Source organism: Manis pentadactyla, chromosome 9, assembly GCF_030020395.1.
Source record: "Manis pentadactyla isolate mManPen7 chromosome 9, mManPen7.hap1, whole genome shotgun sequence".
Classification (NCBI taxonomy): Eukaryota; Metazoa; Chordata; class Mammalia; order Pholidota; family Manidae; genus Manis; species Manis pentadactyla.
The window spans coordinates 93,293,959-93,317,506 of record NC_080027.1 but is presented as its reverse complement, the minus strand read 5'-3'; the positions used below and the strand labels follow the sequence as shown (position 1 = coordinate 93,317,506).

Below are 23,548 nucleotides of genomic sequence, written 5' to 3'. Positions count from 1 at the left end.
CGATTATTATTTAAATATGAAGGAGGGATTAAACAATTCCCAGACAAGCAAAAGTTGAGGGAATTTGATTCCCACAAACTACCTCTACATGAGATTTTACAGGGACTGCTCTAGATGGAAACACTCCTAATGCTAAATAGATGTCACCAGAGAAAATAAAATTACAGCAAACAAAGCAGACCAACCAAATACTAACTAAAGGAAAAAAGTAAAATCAAGTACTCACAAAAGCAGTCAAAGGAAACACAAAAGAGTAGAGAACAAAACACCTAACACATAAAGAATGGAGGAGGAGGAATAAGAAGGGAAAGAAATAAAGAATAATCAGACTGTGTTTATAATAGCTTAATAAGCGAGTGAAGTTAGACAGTTATATAGTAAAGAAGCTTCCCTTGAACCTTTGGTAATGACAAATTTAAAGCCTGCAACGGCAATAAGTATGTATCTTTCAAAAATCACCCTAAATGTAAATGAACTTAATGCACCAATCAAAAGACACAGAGAAATAGAATGGATAAAAAAGGAAGACCCATCTATATGCTGCTTACAAGAGACTCACATCAAACCCGAAGACATACACCGACTAAAAGTGAAGGGATGGAAAAAGATATTTCATGCAAACAACAAGGAGAAAAAAGCAGGTGTTGCAGTACTTGTATCACACAAAATAGACTTCAAAATAAAGAAAGTAACAAGAGATAAAGAAGGACATTACATAATGATAAAGGGGTCAGTCCAACAAGAGGATATAACCATTATAAATATATATGCACCCAATACAGGAGCACCAACATATGTGAAAAAATAGTAACAGAAATAAAGGAGGAAATAGAATGCAATGCGTTCGTTCCAGGAGACTTCAACACACCACTCACTCCAAAGGAGACATCCACCAGACAGAAAATAAGTAAGGACACAGAGGCACTGAAAAACACACTAGAACAGATGGACCTAATAGACATCTACAGACCTCAACACCCAAAAGCAGCAGGATACACATTCTTCTCAAGTGCACATGGAACAATCTCCAGAACAGACCACATACTAGGCCAAAACAAGAGCTTCAGTAAATTAAAAAAGACTGAAATTCTACTAACCAACTTCTCAGAAGATAATGGTATAAAACTAGAAATAAATTGTACAAAAAAACCAAAAAGGCTCACAAACATACGGAGGCTAAACAACATGCTCCTAAATAATCAACGGAACAATGACCAAATTAAAATAAAGATCAAGCAATATATGGAAAAAACTGACAACAACAGCACAATGCCCCATCATCACTCTAATACCAAAAACAGGCAAAGACCCCACCAAAAAAGAAAATTACAGACCAATATTCCTGATGAACATACATGCAAAAATACTCAACAAAATACTTGGAAACTGAATTCAAAATTACATCAAAAAGATTATACACCATGATCAAGTGGGATTCATCTTAGGGATGCAAGGATGGTACAACATTCGAAAATCCATCAATATCATCCACCACATCAACAAAAAGAAGGACAAAAACCACATGATCATCTCCATAGATGCTGAAAAAACATTCAACAAAATTCAACATCCATTCATGATAAAAACTTTCAACAAAATGGGTACACAGGGCAAGTACCTCAACATAATAAAGGCCATATATGATAAACCCACAGCCAACATCACACTGAACAGCAAGAAGCTGAAAGCTTTTCCTCTGAGATCGGGAACAAGACAGGGATGCCCACTCTCCCCACTGTTATTCAACATAGTACTGGAGGTCCTAGCCACGGCAATTAGACAAAACAAAGAAATACAAGGCATCAAGATTAGTAAAGAAGAAGTCAAACTGTCACTATTTGCAGATGACATGATATTGTAGACAAGATACCCTAAAGACTCCACTCCAAAACTATTAGAATATTGGAATTCAGCAAAGTTGCAGGATACAAAATTAATACACATAGAAACATGTGGCTTTCCTATACACTAACAATGAACTAACAGAAAGAGAAATCAGGAAAACAATTCCATTCACAATTGCATCAAAAGAATAAAATACCTAGGAAGCAACCTAACCAAGGAAGTGAAAGACCTGTACCCTGAAAACTACAAGACACTCTTAAGAGAAATTAAAGAGGTCACTAACAAATGGAAACCCATCCCATGCTCTTAGCTAGGAAGAATTAGTATTGTCAAAACGGCCATCCTGCCCAAAATACAGATTCAATGCGATCCCTATCAAATCACCAACAGCATTCTTCAATGAACTGGAACAAACAGTTCAAAAATTCATATGGAACCACCTAAGACCCCAAATAGCCAAAGCAATCCTAAGAAGGAAGAATAAAGTTGTGGGAGGAATCTCACTCCAAAACTTCAAGCTCTACAACAAAGCCACACTAATCAAGACAATTTGGTACTGGCACAAGAACAGATCTACAGACCAGTGGAACAGAATAGAGAGTCCAGATATTAACCCGAACATATATGGTCAATTAATATACGATAAAGGAGCCATGGACATACAATGGGGAAAAGACAGCCTCTTTAACAGCTCCTGTTGGCAAAACTGGACAGCTACATGTAAGAGAATCACTGTCTAACTCCATACACAAAAGTAAATTCAAAATGGATCAAAGACCTGAATGTAAGTCATGAAACCATAAAACTCTTAGAAAAAAAAATAGGCAAAAATCTCTTTTACATAAACATGAGCAACTTCTTCATGAACATATCTCCCCAGGCAAGGGAAACAAAAGCAAAAATGAACAAGTGGGACTATATCAAGCTGAAAAGCTTCTGTACAGCAAAGGACACCATCAATAGAACAAAAAGGCATCCTACAGTATGGGAGAATATATTCATAAACGACAGATCTGATAAAGGGTTGACATCCAAAATATGTAAAGACCTCACGCACCTCAACAAACAAAAAGCAAATAATCCAATTAAAAAATGGGCAAAGGAGCTGAACCGACAGTTCTCCAAAGAAGAAATTCAGATGGCCAATAGACAAATGAAAAGACGCTCCACATCACTAGTCATCAGAGAAATGCAAATTAAAACCACAATGAGATATCACCTCACACCATTAAGGATTGCTACCATCCAAAAGACAAACAACAAATGTTGGCGTGGTTGTGGAGAAAGGGGAACCCTTCTACACTGTTGGTAAGAATGTGAACTAGTTCAACCATTATGGAAAGCAATATGGAGGTTCGCCGGAAAGCTCAAAATAGAAATGTCATTTGACCCAGGAATTCCACTTCTAGGAATTTACCCTAAGAATGCAGCAGCCCAGTTTGAAAAAGCCAGATGCACCCCTATGTTTATTGTAGCACTATTTACAATTGCCACGAAATGGAAGCAACCTAAGTGTCCATTGGTAGATGAATGGATAAAGATGTGGTACATATACACAATGGAATATTATTCAGCCAGAAGAAGGAAACAAATCCTACCATTCGCAACAACATGGATGGAGCTAGAAGGTATTATGCTCAGTGAAATAAGCCAGGCGGATAAAGACAAGTACCAAATGATTTCACTCATATGTGGAGTATAAGAACAAGGAAAAAAACTGTAGGAACAAAACAGCAGCAGAATCACAGAACCCAAGAATGGACTAACAGTTACCAAAGGGAAAGGGACTGGGGAGGATGGGTGGGAAGGGTGGGAGAAAGGGGGCATTACGATTAGCATGTATAATATAGGAGGAGGGCATGGGGAGAGCTGTGGAACACAGAGAATACAAGTAGTGATTCTACAGCACCTTACTATGCTGATGGACAGTGACTGTAACAGGGTTTGTAGGTGGGACTTGGTGATGGGGGGAGTCTAGTAAACATCACGTTCCTCATGTAACTGTACATTAATGATACCAAAAAACAAACAAACAAACAAAAAAAACCCACAAAAAAACACTCCAAGGCAGCCAGGTGAAGGAACCTGATCCAGCTGGTGAAGTTGCACATTAGTATATAGGACCTTCTTTATGGGTATGTTTTTCTAAAACTGTTATGAAAATATGTAGGCAAACAACTCTCCCTTCTTTGTTCCAGAACTCCTTTACAGAAATGCCTTGTAACAGTACTGGAAGCTTTAAGTCAAGAAATTTACCCTCAAGTAAAAGTAAGTTTTAAAAAATTTACATATATATTATGTATATATACATATACATCAGCACATTTATATATATATACATTAATAAATGGTGCTGTGGATATTTGATATTTATGGAAGAGTCAATTATTTTGCTGCTGTGGTACTTACTAAAAATGATATTTTAATTCCCTATTTACAAGTAATCCAAGTATTTCTAAAACTTCCTAAAGATTAAGTATAGATGGAGTATCATATAGACATTAAAAAATTATGGCACGTAGGTAGGCAAGATGGTTCTAATAAGCATGCTCCAAAGGAAAGAAAAAAAAAATTACAAAAAGATTCAGAAATTTGCTCACATAAACATGCAAGAAAGAAAACACAAAAGCAGTGTGTCAAAAATTTTATCAATGAAGAAAGCGAAGATAAAATATGATAAACATATTTACAAACACAACAGATCATAATATACGGAGAGTGATTACAAACAAGAAAGAAAATCACATGCACGTCAACAGAAACATAAAGGACATAAACAGACAATTTATAAAGGAAAGAACCAATAAACATGTTATAAAAAATCCACTAATAATTTTTAAAATGCAGCTTAATAACTGTAAGATATGGTTTTCACCTATCTGGCTGTCAAATACTAGCAACATTAATCGATACTGCTAATTTAGGGTGAGGGAAAGCAGATACTCATCCCCTACGGACAAGGGTAAAAACCAGCACAAGCTATTTGGAAGGTACTTATATGGTAAGGATCAAAGGCTTTAAACACATGCATTTATTTTCTCAAAATATTACTTAGGAATACATCCCAATAACATTATCAGTCAAGAACTAAAAATCTTAGTACAGGATAGGTTCAATGCAGTGTGGTTTTAATAGGGGATTATTTCCATAAATTACAGAATATCTTTATGGTAGAATACTATGCAGGCATTAAACATTGATGTTGGAAAAACAAAGCAGGGGGGATTATGCTTCCCAACTTCAAACTCTATTACAAAGCCACAGTAATCAAGACAATTTGGTACTGGCACAAGAAGAGACCCATACACCAGTGGAACATAATGCAGAGACTAGATATTTACCCAAGCATATATGGTCAATTAATATTTGATAAAGGAGCCATGGATATACGATGGAGAAATGACAGCCTCTTCCAACAGCTGGTGTTGGCAAAACTGGACAGCTATATGCAACAGAATGATACTGGATTACTGTCTAACTTCAGACACAAAAGTAAACTCAAAATGGATCAAAGACCTGAATATGTCATGAAACCATTCAACTCTTAGAAGAAAACATAGGCAAAAATCTCTTGAATATAAACACGAGCAACTTTTTCATGAGCATATCTCCCTGGGCAAGGGAAACAAAAGCAAAAATGAACAAATGAGACTACATCAAACTAAAAAGCTTCTGTACAGCAAAGGACACTAACAGTAGAACAAAAAGGCAGCCTATAGTATGGGAGAATATATTAATGAATGACATATCCAATAAGGGGTTGACATGCAAAATATATAAAGAGCTCACGCAACTCAACAAACAAAAAGCAAATAATCCAATTAAAAAATGGGCAGATGAGCTGAACAGACACTTCTCCAAAGAAGAAATTCAGATGGCCAACAGGCACATGAAAAGATGCTCCACATCCCTAATCATCAGGGAAATGCAAATTAAAACCACAATGAGATAACACTTCATACCAGTTAGGATGGCCAACATCCAAAAGCCAAGACACACAGCAACAAATGCCGGCGAGGATGTGGAGAAAGGGGAAACCTCCTACACTGCTGGTGGGAATGTAAATTAGTTCAACCATTGTGGAAAGCAGTATAGAGGTTCCTCAAAAAATTAAAAATAGAAATACCATTTGACCCAGGAATTCCTCTCCTAGGAATTTACCCTAAGAATGCAGGAGCCCAGTTTGAAAAAGACATATGCACCCCTATGTTTATCACAGCACTATTTACAATAGCCAAGAAATGGAAGTGACCTAAGTGTCCATCAGTAGATGAATGGATAAAGAAGACGTGGTACATATACACAACAGAATATTATTCAGCTACAAGGAAAAAACAAATCCTACCATTTGCAACAACATGGATGGAGCTAGAGGGTATTATGCTCAGTGAAATAACCTAGTCAGAGAAAGACAAGTACTAATGATTTCACTCATCTGTGGAACATAAGAACAAAGCAAAAAGCTGAAGGACCAAAACAGCAGCAGACTCACAGAACCTAAGAATGGACTAACAGTTGCCAAAGAGAAAGGGACTGGGAAGGGTGGTTGGGGAGGGAGGAATAAGGGGAATAAGGGGCACTACAACTAGCACACAGAACTAAGGCGGGTGGAACAGTGATGGCACGGGAAAGGCAGTATAGCACAGAGAAGACAAGTAGTGACTCTGTAGCATCTTACTATGCTGATGGACAGTGACTGTAATGGTGTATGTGGTGGGGACTTGATAATGGGGGTAATCTAGTAACCACAATGTTGCTCATGTGATTGTATATTAATGATACCAAAATAAATAAATAAATAAAAAGAAATACCATATGAAAAAAAGAAAAACATTGTATTTGTAAGAATGTATGTGTAAAAGTTATGTTATCTTGATATGGATATATAGAAGAATATCTGGAAGGCTTGGCAACAAAAGGAACAAACACATGGTTAGTAGCAGGCAATAGTGAAAGGATTATGAATAATGCTTTTCCCTTTTGCTTATATATATTTTCTTATAGAAAAAACAATTTTTAATAATAATAGTTGTAAGGAACATAGAGGAAAATAAGTGTTAAGATAACTATACCAAAGAGGAAACAATGTCAGCTACAAACTACAACTGTGCAATGAACTCACTTAAATACCAGACTCTGCACCACACAGAAAACAGATCATTACTGTGTTAAAACTGATGGGGTTATGGTTGATTTTGAAATTTTTTTCTTTACCAAGTTTCCAATGAATGATCTTTTGTAGTTAAAAGTGGGAAACTTTCCTAAAGAAAACTGTCCATCTTTGGTGATGGGGGGAATCTAGTAAACATAATGTTCCTCATGTAATTGTAGATTAATGATACCGAAAAAAAAAACAAAAACTGTACATCTTGCTAAAATGAACTTCTAAGAGAAATTGGGCAAAAACACCTCACTCTGAATATTCAGTTATATTCATGTTATCCTGAGTGAGGAACGAAACACACGCAGCTGCATTTAGACCTTTGCCAGCAGAGTTTTCCCGCAGCCAGGAGGACCAGCAAGGAGGATGCCAGCTGGGGTCACCAATCCAAGTGCTTTGAACTGATTCGGGTTACGTACTGGTGCCTGGAAAAGAATCCCAAGAGCAGTCCGTTACCAATGCCCACTTGATACTGCATATTAAGATCTCCACATGCATCTTTCCAACATCGATCGTGAGGCCTACACATGATGGCAGCGCCTGTACAACATGCTTACCCTATCCAAGCACAAGGTATATAGCGATAACCTGAAAATCACTGCTTTTGGAGAATTCATACTTAAAGCTGTGAAAATGTTTTAAATGTGAAGTTTAATATTAAAATATTTTAACAGTTTAATATCAAAAAATTTTAAACTATCTTAATTCCTAGGTTACAAAAATTTTAGACAATGCCCTCCCTCCTTTAAGAAATCAGAAGCAGCAGTAACCTATATAGTCCAAAGCCAAAGATACCTGGTCACTGGAATCTCCATGTAGTTTCTCTTTCAGTAGTTACACACCTCTAAATGTATCATACATCATAAATGACTATGTAACATGGAAAAGTAAGAGTAAATGGAAACCTATACAAAGTGCCATGGACATAAAAATTGTTTTGGCCCTTCTAAGTGTTCAAAAGGTTCAAAAGGTATTTCTCAAACAGTTTGGTACTGGCTGAAACCAAAACTTAAAAAAAACTCACTGCCACAGAATCCAAGCACCTAACAAAAAGATTAAGTCTAAAACAGATCTCAGAAGAACTAAAAAACCACTGCTGGAGGCTTCGTAATAATACAATAGAACCTATACAACACAGTGATGTCAATTTAGACATACAACCCAGGACATGTGTGTGGGTGTTTATACATCACATACCAATGCCATTCAGCACAGATGCACCTACCAATATCGCCATGGTGAGCTCTTCTCTAATATCTTCCAGGGCACCAATATCTGCCCATGTCACATTGGGGACAGTAACAAAACCTTCCCTTTTGGCGGATGGTTGGACTGAGGACAGAGCAACAACAAAATCATTCAATTCAATGCATAGCCCTTGCAGCTGCTCCTCGGAGAGGGGGTCTCGGCTTCTGAGCAACCCCAGCAGCCTCAGCAATTCATCCTTAAAAGGAGTAATTGGAAAAAAAAGAAAACCATGAAGTTTGTTGAAAATGTTACTTTTTGTACTTAAAAAATTATTACTGCAATATTTCTGTAGGCTGATGTAAACTTCTGAGTATTGTAGTAATTTTCTCCATCGACGTAAATTGTTCATTTAACTCTGAATGGATTACTTGATTTGGTCAAGGAAAGGTAAACAGACTATACACAAATACAGAATGATTTTGTATACTGTAACAGAGCTAGCAACAGCAAACGTAAGCAGTTAGCAAATGTTCATTTAACAACCATGTATTCCCATTTTCATTTATAAATATTCAAGAAGCAGGTGAATTTTGATGAAACTAAAACAAAGTTACTCTGGTGGCAGTATACAGTTGATCCTTAAAGGGATTAAGGGTGCTGACTCCTCCATGCAGTCAAAAATCTGCATATGACTTTTGACTATCCGAAAATTTAACTACTGATAGCCTACTATTGACGGGAAGCCTTACCAATAACATAAAGTCATTAACAAATATTTTCAGCGTTCTATATATTTATCATATGCTGTATTCTCACAGTAAAGTCAGCTAGAGAACAGAAATTATTTTTTCAAATCACCACAAAGCTGTAAAAAATTGTCCAATGTTTAGTGAAAAAAAATGCATGTAAATGGACCTGCACAGTTCAAACCTGTCTTATTCAAGGGGCAACTGTAATTTTGCAATATAGTTTTGTACAATCCTTGATGGTTTAATAGCTACACAGAAAGCACACAATTTCTAATCCTATTGAATCCTGAATTTCAAAGGCAGATTTTTTGCTTTGGGACAGGCAGAAAGTAATTCTGAGACATCCAATTTATAAAATCTGAATTTATATGCAGTACTATAAAAGGACTGAGTTAATTTGTAACAGATATAACTGTGGTTCCAAATGAGTAAAAAAAAACAAATGATCTTAAAACAAAGACATGGAGCTAAGTATCTGGTTTGGAAGATAGAGCCATGTGGCCTTGAGCAAGTCTTCAACTTAACTCTCTTTGATTACAAAATGGGAAAATAATATTACCATTACAGTTATATGGGTCAAATATATAATATATAGAAGTCCCCTGTGCAAACTATAAAATGCTATATAAATGTTACCAAGTTTTCATGACTCATAAAACTAAAAATGTTAAAACTGATCTTAGACTGATCAAAATCCGTGTCATATTCACAGGGCTGTCCTCCAGAGCCATCTGCAGCTAGGGACAAGGCCAGCACTGCATCAGCAGACTACCTCCAGAAGGGAACCAGGATATGTAACTAAACGTCAACGCTCTAACCTGCTGTACCAGAGCTGGAGAGTGAACACTGCAGGCACAGCAGGCCACATGGCCTCTGCTACAGGGACTCCTATGAAAGCTGCTGTGAGCTGTGGACAGAGCAGACAGGATGGGAAGTGAGCACAACTGTGTTTCCATATGATTTAATTTACAAAAACAGGGAGTGGGAGGTGGGCCACAGTCTGCCAATCCTGGCTTTAGAATTACATAATCATTTACTATAAAAGGAATTCACTCAGAATCAACTAAAGAGAACAACTTGTACTTTTGAAATTGTAGACATTCTGGGTGTTACTGGTAATTATTCTCAAGATAAAATGCCAATAAAACAAAATCACAAACCTCAACAATATTAACACTTCTCACATGTAAGATGACACAAACTACAAACATTTAAAGGGCAGGTTAAGACACCTGAAGAGGAAGCACCTGTGTTTTAGAAGCACACTCAGTTTCAACTGTATCTTCCCAGCCTCCTTCAGACAGCAAACCTCCCATCTCAGGATCTTTCTTCTGCTGCCCTGGTAGCCTCATTAAGACCCTGTTGACTGCACACATGGCTGCCTCGCGGCATAGGGCCATCAGATCAGCTCCTACAAAGCCTGGTGTTAGGTGTGCTAACTGCCGGAAACGGAAAGGTTCAGGAAGTCTTAATTTCCTGCACAAAGTCTGAAGTATTCTGTAGAAAACAAAGGGGGAAAAAATCAGATTCCTAACCTACTAGTAAAAGAAATCACTGAATATCTTCACTTGAAGTCCTTCCTCTCTGTCAATGGTACTACAATGGGTATAGTGTAAGATCATCCACTCAAGAGATACTGAACCACTATTACATATCCCACTTTATTCCATTAAGGACTAAGATGTATCTGGTCAGTTAGGAACTATAGTAAATGACGTGAAAAAATTTTTAATGGATTTTTTAAAAAGCATTCTGCCTTTTAGGAATTTTACAGTATTATAGAGGAAATACGTGATTTTTGGTAAGATCTACTTTTAGAGCATATTAAATGGACATCTACCAGAAATAAAACTGCCACACTTAAAACAAACTATTAATTCTGATTACAAGAGTCAAGTCACACATACTTTAGTGTCTATCTTTCATTAGGACAGTCACCTCCCCAACTCTATCTTTGCTTATTTCAGCCCCTGTACTGTACCTGCGAAAAACTGCTCAACAGGACTGGTGACAGGTTATTTGTCAGTGAAATGTGGACTTTCAGATAATTCTCACTAAAGAAACACCTTACACAATTTCTGTTAAGACCTACTGAATGAAACTTAAAAAGTAGCAGAGATATTCAGAATGAAAGGTCTGAAGCCAAACTTGAGTCTGGACACCAGCTCTGCCACTCTCTGTATCACCTGGCCCAGTAACGTCACTTCGTGTTTCAGTTTTTTCATCTGCTAAATACATATTGTAACAACACTTACTCAAGGGGAGGTTGTCAATGAATACATGCAAATCTCTTAGAATAGTGGCTGACTCACAGTAAGTGCCCAACAAGTGTTAGTTATAATTATTTATATATTGTGATGTTATCAACTAATGGTGGACATGGAAATGTATTTTGAAATTTCCAAATTTGTAGGGGAGACTATTATTTTCAAATGTCAAGCAGATGGAGAACAAGTTATAGAAAACTCATTTGGGATTATGTAAGTGAACAGAAACAGATAAACATTTTTTATAAATGAAAAATAATTTACTCAGGATACTCTAAAAGGAATCAGTAAAAGATTCCATTAAAGCACAACTTCCCAGAGATACAGACCCAATTTGCTACAATGCACAGGGACACTAAAAAATCAGAAGGCTTTGAAAAACAGTTAACATAAAGTAAATATCCTTTCCTTGGTTATAAGCTGTTCCTAGAAAAAATGTGGGTATTTCTACTCATTATACTATGGGAATTTCACAGGAGAAAATAGCCATTAAGAGATGTCCAGTTTCACAATGGCAGAGTGAGAGCTCCAGCCACTCTCCTCCAGCTGGACAGGAGACAAGCACAACCTCCACAGCTAAGAAACCAGATTATCTGTACATTCCCTCCAACCCCCAACAATTCTGGAAGGTAACCTCAGAGAGGTTAATTCATTTATTTATGCTGACATGAGATACCGGGGGAACAGGCATTTAGTAGGGTTCTGATGTGTGCACATCTTACCACGAACGAAGAGAAAGGTCCCCAACATGGGTCTCTCCATGTTGGCTCTAGCTGATGTAAATCCCTAGAAGGGATCCTAAGGACTGTAAATCCCTATAAAGATTCAAATCTTAGAAGTTCCCAGAATAGATGACCCAGGCTTAATAGTATTTTTGACTATAAACAGGATTTTAAACAAATTTTTAAAGCATATTTTAGAAGTTTTAGATTTACAGAATTACTGAGATGACAATACAGAGTTCTATATACCCCACACCACTCCACTATTATTAAAGGTAGTTTTGGAGATTATTGGCCCAATATTTTGTAGACTATCCAGCAACTGATTAGCCTGGTATTTTTTATCATGCTTACTCCAGGGTACTCTGTTTTTTGGGAAAAGACCGCAGAGGTAAAAAGGGTCATTCTCATCACATCATATGAAAGTGATACACTATGAATACAACTTATCACTATGGATATGAACCTTGACCATACTGCTTTGAGATAAGTGTTTGAAAGGGTTTCCACCTTGAAGTTATGCCTCCCCACCTCACCAAACTGTACACTGTGGATATAAGTCACAGGGCCTAACTCACATTTAAGCAGTAGAGGTATGACCTACCTCCATGAGGGCAGTGCATCTACATGAATTATTTGGAATTCTGTACCAGAGACTTGCCTATTTGCACCCATTTATTTATTCAGTCATTTATTTATATCAGTGTAGACTAACAAATATTTGATTATCTATACTCTTGAACCACAACTTATAAAGCAGTGGATGAAGAATGGCTAATGACCTAGCAGAGGGGACAAAATCAAAATTAGCCTTTTACAAAGAGGCACACTATGGAGAAGTTAGTGTACTTGTCCAGTGGAACTCCAAAGACCAGGAACTGGAGGCATCAAAGTGCTGGACTTTGAAGTCAGGGCCCTGTAGGAATTATGTGAAACATAGTATGAGAAGTTATTAAGACCCCCACATTCTCTGACCTTCAACCAGAACACCAGGAAAGTGCTCACTGCAGAAAATGAACAAGAAAGGGAAGTTCCAGATCTGTGGGCAACCGTGAGATCAACGCCATCAGGAAAACACATCAAAGTCCATGGACAGTATGTGCAATTCCTCACTTGCCTTCCCCTGCCCTAGCCAGAGACCAGCAGCTAGATGCACAGCCCCATGGTGCCATCTAAAGATCTTTTTCTGAAAAATCTGAATGGAAAGAACAAAAACAATTGGCAGAAATTGATCTCTAGAGTTTTCTACCTAAAAAGTCAGCTGGTCATCTGACAGCTTCTCAAAGGCACTCATGCTTGAACAAAGCACATGGACAGCAGGTGTCCAACCAGCCTCACTCTTAAGAATGGACAGCCTCGGATTGCCACTTGAGGAAAGCTGCCAGCATGCAGTAATTAAAGTAATAGGTCTCAACTATCAAGACTTACTACATGCCAGGTCCTGTTTTCTGACTGGACACATTGTGTCTCAGTGCCTCTCACCTAATATAATAAACATACACACATGCACAAACAAACGTGGAGGAAACAAAGAATACAAGAAAAGTTGTGAGACGGTTATCAAATGAGAAAACACGGCAATTATGAACTCCAGAGAAAGTAAAAAGATAAAGGAAATGTGATCACAATATATGACTTGGGTCAACAGTAAACAATGTTTATATTAAGTATTTATATTTATATCATCCCAGCGCCAAGGGCAAGGCCGTTAGCTAACAAAAGACAGGAGAGATGGACAGACATGCAGAGAAGCTGGGCAGGCAGAGGGGTGGCACATAATGAGCCAAGCCCTGCTGCTTACCGCCCCCAGGGTAAGGCTCAGCACGGCCCTGCAGCCACATGAGAGACCCTGAGACAGAACCAAGCAGCTGGTGCCTTTCTAAATTCTTTACCCACAGAAACTGTGAGGGACAATAAAATAATTATTGTTATAAGCCATTCAATTTTGGGGTGTTTTTTTCTGCAGCGAGAGTAACTGGAACAATATTAGACTCCTTTTGTGTACACTGGAATTTTCCATAGTAAGATGCTTTTAAAGTATCAATAGCTACCTTTAAAAATCGTTTTCTTTGTGCCAGATGCTGTGCAGCTCTCACAAGGAGCCTTTAAGAGAAAGTATGAGTACTACCTCGCAGGTCGAATACGGTCAGAGGAGACTGAAGGCTAGGCTACATGGCACAGCAGGGCAGGGTAAGCTCCCTAGCTGACGGTGTGATCTGGCCCTGGTTCACTGCTCCTCTAGCCCAGGCCCGCATCTCTGGCCTCTTCCCCATGTTATTCACACACTGGACCTTGTCATCATCTTTATCTGTTCTTCCTCCGAATCACCAGCTCAGAAGCACCTCACTCTCTACCCACCATCCCCCCACAATCCTGTTCTTAGACCTCAGTGGGTTCCTGGGTTTTCCACCTCCTTCATCAAATACCCCTATTGTTGCCATATCAAGTCCACGGTCTGTTTTTTTTCTATCTTGTTCTAAATTCTAAATCTCTGCTTTTCCCATGCCTGATCCTAGACTGCTGAGCATTACTAGGGGGAAAAGTCACAATACCAGGCCTACTGGTACCTCTGTGCCCCAGTCCTAAACACTGCCTAAAACCTTTCAGCTCCCCTCGCCAGCTCATCTTGAAAGCACCCAAAAAAAAGCCTCTGATGTACCATAAGAGCTCCATGCACCAGATATCACTTTAATCCAGAGAAGGTGCACTCTATGATCCATATTCCATGCTGGCGATCCTCCTGCCTCTGTACCCATCCTGCCCTTTAACATCCTCCCAGCTGTATCCCTGCACCAAGGTGGCACCCCACCTACCTCTGGTTCTCACCCCTTTTGCTCCTTCCCACCAACACTAAGAGACTTGACTTCATCTTCTCAAAAATCTTCCTTTGTATCCATTATTCACACCATGAGCTACCACCTTCCTCCTCCACAAGCACACCCCCTCCAGGAACTGTACAGATTTGCCCACAGTCTTTTACTTTCCATTTGTTCCTCAGCCATTCCAGTGTGGGTCTCACCTCACTGTTTCAGACAGCTGTGGCCACCATGGCCTCTGGGCTGCTAAGTCCAAGTGCCCTCATTTACTGTATCCCTTGGGCTCACATGCTGTACCTCCAGGGCTCCTGATGCTCTTCCATGCCCTTGGCCTATTGGCCAACTTGGCCTGTCCTAGAACCTCTGATGTTTGCTCTGTACTGTCACTCTGGACAAGCTCATCTACTTTCCTGACTTCAACAGCCACTGATATACTGATGATACCCAACTTTCTCTTCCCCAGAGCTCCAAACTCATCTGTCTCATTGCTAACTTTATTATCTCTACTTGGACATCCTGTAAGTATCTCTAACTTAACTGACCTTGTCTTCTCCATCCATCCCCAAAATCTCTTCTAAAATCTGCTTGTCCTTCACATTCTCCCTTCAGACAGGATCCTGGTAAAGACCTCTCCTCTCCCCCTCCCCCCGCAGCTCTGTCCCTCTGCGATGGCAGTAGCACAGCCCTCAGGGAGGAAGAAGCAGTTCCTTACTGTTCACACTGCGTCCCCAGAGCCCTCCTTAGCCAGGACCCCAAGCCGTCCCACTGTCCTTCATTGGCCATGCAGAGACCTTAGCCACTGCTCACAAGGCCACGCAGGCACCTAGCCCTTATGCATCAGAGGCTGAAGCGAGTCTTTGGTGCTATTTGCCTGCTCCCTGATTTCTCAGATCTCTGAACTGCGGGCCTCCTGGTTGCTGTGCAAAACCACAGCTCTCTGCTGGCAGCGGGGGAGCACACCAGTTCGGCATAGGAAAAATGCTGTCAGCTAATCCCAGGCTATTAGGACACCAGGTCTGCAGGGCAGTGGGCACCTTCACTAAGAGCCAGAGAAACCCGACAGAGAATGGGTGAGAACAGGTAAGCAAGTTAACTCATTAGGATGCCTTTCCTCCTGGAGCTGAGAATGGGTCCACTCCCAGTGTCCTCTAGCCTGTCTCTGTAGCTACTATTGTGGATGCGAAAAGAATGCAGAGGGAAGTACACGGCAGGTGGGTGGGCAAGGTAGGCCAGGTAGCCCCTGCTCCTCTGACCCCTGCCCACGGGCACAGCCACTAACAAGCAGAGAGCAGCCTGCAAAGGCAGTGGGGTGCCAAGGGGTAAACAGTCCACTCGTGGACCTCAGGAACCGAGACACCAGGGATCTAAGCATCTTAGTCACAGATAGCACAGGTGACCTCTGCAGACCAGTTGACACCTGATCCTTGCAAAGGGCTTTTCTGAGCAGCACTGGTCACGTGCTTCTGGGCAGCTGCTGCTTAAGGGCTTGGGAACCAAGATCAGAAAGGGGCTCCAACTGTGCCCCCAGCTCCATGGACAGGAGAACCAGAGCCCGGGGGCTAAGGTGGCTGATGCGAGCCAGCACATAAACACAGGTTGGCAAGCAGCAGAAGCCCCCTCCTCAGCCCCTTCCCACTCCTGCTCAAGCCAGGAGGGCTGCACGGTCATCAGACAACTGACTTCTCTGGCTTCCAGTACAGGCACACCTGGTTTTGTTGCATTTCACTTAGGAAACGCCTACAAATTGAAACACTGCTTTGAGCATGACTACTGGCACCATTTTTCTAACACATCTGCTCATTGTTTCTCTGTATCACATTTTGGTAATTCTCATAATATTTGACACTTTTTCATTACCACTATGTTTGTTATGGTGATCTCTGATCAGTGATCTTCAATATTACTATTGCAATTGTTTGGGGGCGCCATGAACCACAGTCATACAGGACAGTGAACTTAATTGATAAACATGGTATATGTTCCGACTGCTCCACCAACTGGCCATTCCCCAGTCTCTTTTCTCTGTGGGCCTCCTCTTCCATGAGACATAACAACACTTAATAAGGCCTGTTAACAACCATTAACAGGTGTTCAAGTGAAGAGTCACACATTTCTCACTTTAGATCAAATGCTAAAAACAATTAAGCTCCGTGAAGAAGTGTGTTGAAAGCTGAGACACGCTGAATGCTACGCCTCTTGCACCAGCTGGCCAAGCTGTGAATGCGAAGGAAGTTAGGGTGAAGGAATGAACATGAAGCAGCCTTATTGCTGATATACAGAAAAGTTCTAGTCTGGACAGAAGATCAAACCAGCCACAATCTTATCCAGAGCAAGGCCCTGACTCTCTTCAATTCCCTGAGGCAAAAGAAGCTGCAGAAGAAAAGTCTGAAGCTGGCAGAGGCTGGTTCATGAAGTTTAAGGAAGGATGCCATCTCCATAACATAAAAGTGCAGGTGAAGCAGCAAGTGCTGATGGAGAGGCTGCAGCAAGTTATCCAAAAGAGCCAGCTGTGATTGTTGAAGGTGGATGCACTGAACAACAGATTTTTAGTGTAGATGAAATGGCCTTCCACTGGAAGAAGATGCCATCTAGGACTCTCATAGCTGGAGAGAAGTCAACACCTGGCTGCAAAGCTTCAAAGGACAGGCTGTCTCTCTTGTTTGGGGATAACGCAGCAGGTGACTTTAGGTTGAAGCCAGTGCTCACTGACTACTCCACAAGTTCTACGGCCCTTAAGGATTATGCTAAATCTACTCTGCTTGTGCACTAGAAATGGAACAACAAAGCCTGGATGACAGCACATCTGTTTACAACATGTTTTACTAAGTATTTTAAGCCCACTACTGAGAACTACTGCTCAGAAAAAGATTTCTTTTATAAAATGACTGCTCTTCGACAACACATGCAGTCAGCTAAGAGGTCTGATGAGGATGGACAGTAAGATTAATGTTGTTTTCATGCCTGCTAACATAGCATCCATTCTGCAGTCCAGGGATCATGCAGTCATTTCAACCTTCAAGTCCTGTAACTGAAGAAATACATTTTATAAGGCTACAGCTGCCATAGACATGTGATTCCTCTGACGGATCTGGGCAAACCTTCTGGAAAGGACTCACCATTCCAGATGCCCTTAAGAACATTCCTGATTCATAGGAAAAGGTCAAATATCAACACTAACAGAAGTTTGGAAGCTGATTCCAACCCTCAGGGGTGACTTTGAGGGATTCAAGACCTCAGTGGAGGAATTAACTGCATGTGTGGTAGGAAGAGCAAGCAAACTAGAATCAGAAGTGGAGCCTGAAGATGTGACTGAACTGCTGCACCTCAGGATCAAACCTCAGTGGATGAGGAACTGTTTCCTGTGAACAAGTAAAGAAAGTGGTTTCTTGAGATGGAACACACTCCTGGTGAAGATACTGTGACAACTGTGGAAATGACAACAAAGGATTTAGAAATATGACATAAACTTAGTTGATAAAGTAGTGGCAGGGCCTGAGAGAACTGACTCCAATTTTGAAAGTTCTCCTATGGGTAGATGCTATCAAACAGCATCATATGCTACAGAGAATTTGCTCATGAAAGGAAAAGTCAATGGATGTGGCAAACTTCAATCTTCTTTTTATAACAAATTGCCACAGCAACACCAACCTTCAGCAACCACCCATATCAGCCAGCAGCCACCAACATTGAGGCAAGACCCTCCACCAGCAACAAGATTATGACTTCACTTAAAGCTCAGATTAGCATTTTTAACAGCAGAGTATTTTTAAATTAAGGTATGTACATGTTTTTAGACCTAATTCTACCCCACACTTAACAGACTATAATATATAGTATAACAAAACTCTTACGTGCACTGGGCAACCTATAAATTCAACTGACTTGCTTTATAGTGAACTTTGTAGTGGTCTGGCAGTAAATCCACAGTATCTTCAAGGTAGGCCTGTGCTCAGATTTAACCTACACGTGGTCCAGAGAGCACTGCTCTATTCCATAGCTCTAGACACTGTCCCTAATTTGGTCAGCTAATGAAAAAACTCAAACCACTGTTAAAAAGACCAGACAAACAAATACTGGTACGTAAGTCCATTATCACTAATGAAAAAACAGCCTCAATTTTCTATTGATGAGTAAATTATTTTCTTAAGCATTAATTTAATGCAGGCTTTTTCCGTTCCAAATTGATTTCACTGGCATGAAAGAAAAAAAAAAAGACAAAAGGCTACATGGTATTTCTAACTCCTCATTTTTAAAGCATTCAGTTCAGATGATATACTGGCATACAAACTTCATTTTATAAAGGTATATACCTTTCCCTGGATGCTTCATCTGGGATACCAAGACATATTTCACGGTCAAACCTCCCTGCACGTCTCAAAGCAGGGTCGAGTGAGTCTGGTCGGTTAGTAGCTCCAATGATTAGCACCTGAGCTGTAGCGGCCACATTATTCAGATCTAGTAAGAATGAGACACAGGGTGAGAGGTATACAGACGCTTGACATTGAGGACAATAATGGTTACCCAAGCCATTTAAGTGGTTAAAGTATTACACATTTTGACAGCAATATATATAAAATCCACATTACTACACGTCTAATTCGTGAAAGATGGGATGATGATACACGGGAATTTTGTCCTCAGGCAGCTCCCAATCTACTGAGCAATCCACAGGACAAATTTTGAGAAATGGAATAGGTATAAACTAGGACCATTTGCCATATTATGAATTTGGACTGAGAAAAAGAGAGAGTTGGTAGAGGAGGTAACATTCTGGAAAAGCCTTAAAGGGTGAATAGGATACTAATAAGCAGAGACATAGTGAATGAAATTCTACACAAAATAAACAGTGAGTGAAGGATAGAGGCACCAACAGGTGTGGCATGCTTACTATATCAGGTGAGCAGTCCCAGAGCAAGGAGGCTGGGTGGGATGCACGGTCTATGTATGAAAAGAGACTCATGGCATTAATGTGAGACAGGGACACAGTATAGTCTTCAGTTGCTCTGGCTTAATCTAGAGACAGATTTTTAGGAATGGACAGAACCAAGGGCCTAAAGGATATCTTTTCTTATTATTTCTCTCAAATGAATGAGGACTGAAAAGCAGGGACTCTGAGGTCACAGGCCTTCACAGGTAGTACGAAGGTAAGACACTAAGTACTTGAACAGCCAAATCAGGAGTTTATGGAATATTCTTTAGCCAACAGGAAGCCATGAAAGGTTTTGTTGATAAGATGTGTCTTAGACAATTCTAAATGTTCTCATTTCCAACAGAGTAAAAAGAGAAAAAAGGGAAAAGTGTGCTGTGATTTGATTACAATAATCAGGCGAGAAGTAAGTGAGGTAAGGCAGGAATATAGTAAAAAAACAAAAGGAAAGGCCGTATTTAAGTACAACATTGTAGATGGGATCAAACACTAAGCAAATGTCCAATGTGAAAAGTCAGAAATAAGGAAGAGACAGGGGTGGCCAGGTTGGGCGAGGCTGTAAAGCAGGGGACACAGAAAGAGCTGAAGGAGGCAGGGCAGCTACCGGGAGAGCATGTGGGCTTTGGACACACCGAGCATGGGGTGTGCAAGTATCTATCTGGCAGGCACTTGGGAATGTGGGCTTGAAGCTTACTGGAAATCATGGTGAGATGTAATTTGAGAATTTCTCTTTGAAGAACTGAGCAGGAGACAAAGGGAAATAGGTAGAAAGCGAGAAGAAAAGATCCAGTGTAAAACCATACAGAATGTCTTTGTTTAAGTAATGGTAAAATGAGGCAAGTAGTACAGGAAATTGCTGAGGAGCTGTCGGAGATCCAGGACAGGAAGAACAGTGCTGCCCAAGCCAAGTGAGCTCACGTGGGCACCCAGGCCAAGGGGGAGACAGCAGCAAGGCCCTGCTCCAGGCCCCCACTTTCTCAGGCACCCCCACCACTATGAGGGAGGCACTGGAGGAAAGAGGAAACTGAAGAACAGAGGCTTAGATGGAGAGGGTGAAAGCCAGCTCAGAGGCGTGCACGTACCACCAGCCATGCCACTCCTATGGTTACTTCCAGTGCAAAGGTGGAGCTGGATGTGCACTAAGGGGTGGGGTATAGGACAGAATGGAAGCAGAAACATTTCCTTAGCTGACAGAGGCTGTTAATTCTAATAAATTTCCAGCTGAAAAGAATAGAGCATAAGGTAGTAGCTCTGGGTGAGACAGGAAAGCTCTTCAATACCACTGGCAAACTGAGTAAAAGCAATCAGTCAGAGGCCCAGCTTTAAGATCACTGAATAAGCAAAGAACTATGGGAAACAGGTTAACACCTCCCAATTCACGTGGCATCAGGAGCCACACATCTGCATTCACACAGGACGATAGTACACCAAGTCCCCCTGTATTAAGGCTGGCATAGAGCCAAGCTGTTCTGCTGACTTGTGCACATTTTACATTTCACAAGGAATGACTGACAGTAGGAATTGCTTCCCTTTTCTAGTTTGTGTTGCTCAGATACCACTCTTCGTGGTATACTCTGAGTGTATCTTGAGTTAATAACAGATTTCAGAAAGAACAATCATGGAAATCTGTTACATCTTCGGTAATGAAAAAATCCTTCCACAGGAAATCCATATTTAGCAACACAAGTACCATTTCAAATGCTACTTTTCCCCTTCTTTGTTCTGAATGAAGTCATATGAAAGATAAAAATCAGACCTCAGCTAGCACTGGCCACGCACTGCCAAGATAAATCCCACTTTTTTTCTCCCTCTTTTAGAATATGATTCAATCAAGTCACATTGAAGTTATATTAGCCGAAAGTTTGAACTTCAGATTATATAATAAAAGTTTTATTTATTTCTACATAGCATGAAAAGGAACTAGTTAATGTATTTCTGGGAATAATAGCTCTTACACATAAAGGAAGCATTTGTGGGTAGCTCATTAGCTGCACATGTGTAAATAAGCATCTAGCCTGTGCTTTGCCAATGACTCACTGTGTGAACTTGGCCCTTCACTGTTCGGGCATCAGCCTCCTCATGTACACACAAAATGATGTTTTAAAATCCTTTCCAGCTCTTAGTAAAGTATACCTGAGTTTTAAGTTTTGAAATTAGGTAAAATTAGTTCTATTAAGTGGTCTCGTTATCTTGTTCATATTAATTTACTTAAAAGCTTTAAATCATTAATATTTCAAATTTTTAAGTCCAAACTAATAAGATTTTACTAAATTCTCAAACTGTAGGGAAGAAACAACCACATGGGGCAGGCTATTTTGGGAGATGACTGTGTAAGTTGAATTGTTTACTGTCCACTCTATTTTGGTTCCTAAAAAGGGAACCTTAAAACCCACACTTAGATACACATCAAAAATCTGCTTACTCTTTATAAGCACCTTTTAATCTCTCTGAAATCAGAATGCTTCTACTATCTTTATGGTAACATTGTGTCACAGTTTAATTGGTAGTGTCCTTTTTCCTCCTTAGAGGTACATAAAATAATGGTACACCTTATAAATGATAACAATTTAGCTACCATAAAATATGGTAATTGAGAACATAGGCCTCAAAACACTGCAAGAAAATTTTAGATAAAAATAGAACTGCAGAATAAGCAACCTACAACCTAGCACAAGGAACACAACATAGGCACTACTTCAATCTTCTTGTGCACAAAAACACTCTGACAGTAGTAGGTAGGATCTAGTTCCAAAAGTTCTACTTGTTCTGATTCCAAGTTTCCTCCACACTTGTATCTAAAAACCATTAAAAGCAAGTTACAGACGAGGAAAGAACTGTAATATATTTAAACAAAGGGTCTGTTTCCATAATATATTAAAATATAATGTTTCTTCAAACCAATTTCTAAAAAATAATTCAATAGAATAATGGGCAAAGGATGAGAAAAGGCATTTTGAATATGATACAAATAGCTGAAGAAATACGGAAAGATGATCAACCTCAATGGTAATCAGGAAATGCAAATTAAAATGGATATAAATTTTCACCCATAAGACTGACAAAATTTAAAACCACAGATAACATTCAGTATTGTGAAGTATCTGGAAAAAGGGTGACTCTCATACAGTATTGGTAGAAAAGTAAATTGCAAAGTACTTTTGGAAGGCAATTGGCCGTTTCCCATGAAAATTTAAAATACGTGATCTTTAACCATCAGTTCTATTTTTAGTATTAATCCTAGAAAAATACATGGGCACCAAAAAGGCTCATTTAAGGATATTCCCTTCAGCTTGTTGTAAAGCAAAAACAAAATGAGAATGCTTAAGTACAATATAATAAATCTATCCTAAAGAATATAATGCAGAAGTTAAAAAGAGGTAAATATAATTAAAATGGCAACATTTCCAAGACATAGTATTAAGATACAAAGAGCAAGTTACAGAAAAATGTTATTGTAAAAAGCAAAGCAATACATGTTCATGTGTATTAAATGCATTAAAAATTGTAAGATATACTCCAAAAGTAAATAGTCATATTTGAAAAAATATTTTTGAAGAAAAAAAAAAGATTAGCTTTTTACTGAGTTTTATTGTATTTGAATGTTTTATATCCTCACAGGTTACTCACACTACTGAAAAAACAACTTCTTGTCTTAAATCAAATTCATTATTTTAAACTGACCATCCATGCAGGTTAGGAGCTGGGCTACAATTCTTCGTTCCATATCTTTTGAAGCGACTTCTCTTCTAGGAGTAATAGCATCAATTTCATCAATAAAAAGGATACAGGGTGCATTTGACTAGAAATAGGAATATCACAAAAAGACAATCATAAATATATTCCCTACAGTGCAGCATAGTTAAGTTTATACAT

At 39.5% G+C, this 23,548-nt stretch overlaps 1 protein-coding gene across 9 annotated transcripts in view; it reads right to left on the bottom strand.

Annotated features, from left to right (window-relative positions):
• NVL (nuclear VCP like) overlaps positions 1-23,548 on the bottom strand; it is a 105,117-nt gene that overhangs the window by 64,100 nt on the left and 17,469 nt on the right. For 8 of the 9 annotated variants that reach the window (XR_005025221.2, XR_008999313.1, XR_005024695.2 and 5 more), the window contains 5 exons: positions 23,357-23,474; positions 19,059-19,203; positions 10,191-10,440; positions 8,232-8,450; positions 7,327-7,431 (listed from right to left, as the gene is read on the bottom strand). Coding sequence is in view for 6 of the 9 variants with exons in the window: in XM_036880859.2 (XP_036736754.1) it covers positions 7,327-7,431; positions 8,232-8,450; positions 10,191-10,440; positions 19,059-19,203; positions 23,357-23,474 (837 nt within the window). In the remaining 3 variants the exon portion in view is untranslated. The remainder of the gene's footprint in view (positions 1-7,326; positions 7,432-8,231; positions 8,451-10,190; positions 10,441-19,058; positions 19,204-23,356; positions 23,475-23,548) is intronic. The other variant, XM_036882386.2, reaches the window with a different exon arrangement.